The sequence below is a fragment of the Buceros rhinoceros genome, unplaced genomic scaffold (genome assembly GCF_000710305.1).
Source record: "Buceros rhinoceros silvestris isolate BGI_N320 unplaced genomic scaffold, ASM71030v1 scaffold1488, whole genome shotgun sequence".
Taxonomy (NCBI): domain Eukaryota; kingdom Metazoa; phylum Chordata; class Aves; order Bucerotiformes; family Bucerotidae; genus Buceros; species Buceros rhinoceros.
Window position 1 is genome coordinate 53,453 of NW_010424901.1, and position 3,739 is coordinate 57,191.

The following is a 3,739-nucleotide window of genomic DNA, read 5'->3' on the forward strand; positions in this document are numbered from 1 at the left end:
GGTCTTCTAGCCTTACCTGCTGTAGGGCTGTAGCTCTGCCGCTATGTACGACCGTCTCAGAAAGGAACCATGAGATGCATCAAACTCAACAATTTTCCTTCCTGTTTCAGCAGGCTTGTGGATCGAGATTGTGTAATTTCTGATGTCACCATTTACTTTGATAGGAGGATCCCAGGCCACCAAAATCTCCTTTGAGGACCATGCCTGCAACCTAGGAGGCAGCATCCCAGATGGAGCAGAGGGGTTGGTTTTTATCTGAGCTGACGGGCTGGTCACACTCCCTTGACTGTTATTTGCAGTGACAGTGTAGCTGTACTCCATGCCTGGCATCAGGGTGAAATCAAGATACCGAGTTTCCAAACCGGAGTAAACAAGGACACCATCCCTCCTTAGCTCGTAGCTTGTGATTTTACCGTTGGGGTTAGCTGGTTGTTTCCACGTGATTTCAATTGACTCTGAGCCAATGACAAGCAGCCTGGGAGCTTCCATATTTGATGGTGGAGCCTCCATGGTCATCACCGACTGGGATACGCTAGATGTGCAGCCCCCCGCAGTACAGGCAACCAATGCAAAATCATACTGCGTGTAAGGCTGTAGATGAGAAACCAACAGCTGCAAGCTTTTGCCAGGATAATACTCTTCCTCATTTAATTTCAGTATGTACTTGGTGATATCTCCATTTTGTATTTGGGGTGGTGCCCAAGAGGCATTAACTTGAGTGGCGCTGACAGCCTGCAGAGACGGTGGGTCCACTAAGGCAGGAGCTGCCTCCCGTGTCTGTATTGCAGCTGGGTCACTGGTAGAGCAACCTCATTGTATTTGGGGTGGTGCCCAAGAGGCATTAACTTGAGTGGCGCTGACAGCCTGCAGAGACGGTGGGTCCACTAAGGCAGGAGCTGCCTCCAGTGTCTGTATTGCAGCTGGTTCACTGGTAGAGCAGCCTCCCATCGTACAGGCAACTATCGCGTAACTGTACATTGAATAGGGCAGTAAGTCCTCATCCGTGTAGCTGAAAGTAGCAGCGTCGAAGCTGAAAGGATAGAGAACATCATTCTTGAGCAGCCTGTATGACTGCAGGATGCCGTTGGGCTGTGCCGGGGAGGCCCATGAGATGAGCACTTTTCGGGGGTTAACTGACACCAAGGATAACCTGGGGACAGCGAGACCCTGTGGGGCAGTTTGACTAGTCTTTGCCACCGTCCAGGAGCTGTCAGTGTAGCCTGCTGCATTCCAGGTGCGTATTTTATATTCATACCTTGTCCACGGCTGTAAACCTTTATCATTATATATGAATGTATTACTTTCAGTGTTATATTCTGTGAAAACAATTTTCTCGTCTTCTGTTGTTGCTCTGTACCCTGCAGCATTTTCTTTTGTGCATCTGTGAATAACTTCATAGCGAATTATTTTTCCATTTGGGTTAATTGGCTGCAACCAGCTCAGTTCAACGTTGGTGGCGTTCACTGCCTGGATTACAGGTGCCATCTGAGACACCGGGGGTGCTTCGTCTGTTTGGATGGGCTGGGGTGGGGAGCGGGTGCAGCCCGCTGCATTGCAAGCCTCCAGTACGAGGGTATAGAGAGTGTACGGCTCAAGGCGCCTGAAGAGGAACTGGCGAGATAAACCACTGTACTCCAGGTTGTCATCACTGAAAACATTGTAGGTCTGGTGAATAAAGAAAGAAAGGAAAAGAAAAAAAAGGCGGGGAGGGGGAAAAAGGGACAGAAACCAGGATAAAAGGAAAGAAAATTAACAAAATTTTTTGTTAATAACCAGCAGATGAGACACCTTAATCTGTGCAATAGGGTAAGGACTATTAACCAATGATTCAGAAACTTACTTCCTTTCTAGTCACAATCAGCAGACAAACAGATCATTGCTATGAAAGGAATGTTTTGATCCAGTTTTCATTATTTTTTCACTTTGGGTGCAGTAATAAATCACTTAGTGACAGTTTTCATTATATTTGTTCGTTATCAAGTATCATTGCGAGGCTCACATGGGCTAGTAGAAAGCTTCTTGCAGACTAACTCTAGAGAAAATCACTTAGGGAATAAACTCGATAAACCCCTCTAGTTCCGAACCTTGCAGGTAAAGGTTTACACTCAGCTGAAAACGCTGAGGTAAAAGAAGTCCCAAATTTCAGAACAACATTCGGTCAAACCCAGGTTTTCCAGGAACACATTTTGGCGATGTCTAATGTACACCAAGTAAGATTATGAGCTTTCATGCGCAACCTTCCATATACTAAAAGAACAGTTTGGTTCACTGTAACTGAACGTTGGGATAGCACAGGAATGTTAACACTCACAGCGTGCCTTGTGCTCACCCAGGACTTCTGTCGGATTTTAAAGCCTAATGCATTTGACTGACTACTTTTCAGCAAAAATGTTTTAATTTGATATTCAACATTTCCCTTCTCTTTTTTGATTTCAAGATGAAGATTACCTTAATCGCACCGTTGGGTTGGGAGGGCTCTGACCATTTTAACAGCAGAGCCCTGCCATTTTCTTTCTTTTCCACAGTGAAGTTGCTCAGGCCACTGGGTGAAGCTTCCAACGTGCGCACAGATGTCCAGGGGCTTGAAACCTGCCCGGCATTGTTTACAGCTACGACATGAATGTGATATGTTGTGAAAGGTTTCAGTCCAAATAAATGAGCCTGATGCTTTGTTCCCTGAAGCAAGAATACAGATGTTTGCGTTAGTTAAAAAAGTAATCAGCATCTGTGGTTTATGTCACTTGGAAAATGAGGTCTCAGCTCTGGGTCACTTCTGACCGCCTTGCAGAATACCCCATCTGGTTACCAGGGTTTTTTGGTGGGTTTCCATAGCTGAACCTCAAAAAGAAACTCTTAGGCTTTGAAAAAATATCTATCATTATGGTAGAGCCTTTGGAGCTGGCGCCTGGGGAGTCCTGCACAGCCCAAATCTCAGCTAGCAAACAATTTCGTTTGTTCAGCACGTGTCTGAGCTTTGCTCAGTGAGGATGAGAGTGCCTGGTGCTCTGCAGGATTCGAGCACATGTGAAAACCTGTGGTCTATGAGTGATGCCAGCCTCTACAGAATCCGCACACACCCTGTGTGTAGAATGTGGCGTCTGCTTGGCACACGGTCATGTTCTAGCTACTTAGAGCATTGTAATGTGGACAGCCAAGAGCGTCTCCAAGAGCACAGTTTCATTTCCTTACTGAAAACAACCCCCTTAAAAGTGGGGTGGGGTGGGGTGGGGAGAGAGCGAGAGGGAGGGAATAAAGTGGCTCTGTGTTCCTGCTTTGTAACGATGTCACTTGAGATAAATTCACAAGGTGAGATGATTGTGGGGCAACCCGCTGCCTTACAAGAATTGTTCCTGTTCCTCCAGCTGGGTGAAGCAGCCATACTGCTGATGTGGGCTAGATCCCCCCTGGTGCCAGACCCTTGCCTCGGATCAGTGGAGAGAGACTAGGAGTTCACGGGTCCTACTGGGCTCTGCCCGGGATGGAAGGGCTCGGACTGACCTGTCACCATGCCAGACCGCAGCCCAGCAGAGGGGCTGTAGACCGAGGGACATTGGCTATGGCCAGAAGGGGTCACTGGCACCGCAGCTCACGGCTCTACCCGCTTACCCCAAACAGAATCTGACAGAGACCTGAAAGCGTTGGGGTATGTGGCAAAGCAGGCCCCCGCACAAACTCAGATCTAGGCAGGAAGGCGACACAGCCCTAGTGTTATTTCGAACAGCCACGAAAGACAGAGCGG

At 47.7% G+C, this 3,739-nt stretch overlaps 1 protein-coding gene across 1 annotated transcript in view; it reads right to left on the reverse strand.

Moving 5' to 3' along the window:
* The window catches only part of LOC104497657 (usherin-like), a gene marked incomplete at its 5' end in the record, with an annotated part of 113,921 nt that overhangs the window by 25,154 nt on the left and 85,028 nt on the right, over window positions 1–3,739 (reverse strand). Inside the window, 3 exons of the mRNA XM_010140933.1 lie at window positions 17–768; window positions 901–1,665; window positions 2,449–2,676. Coding sequence (XP_010139235.1) covers window positions 17–768; window positions 901–1,665; window positions 2,449–2,676 — 1,745 coding nt within the window. The remainder of the gene's footprint in view (window positions 1–16; window positions 769–900; window positions 1,666–2,448; window positions 2,677–3,739) is intronic.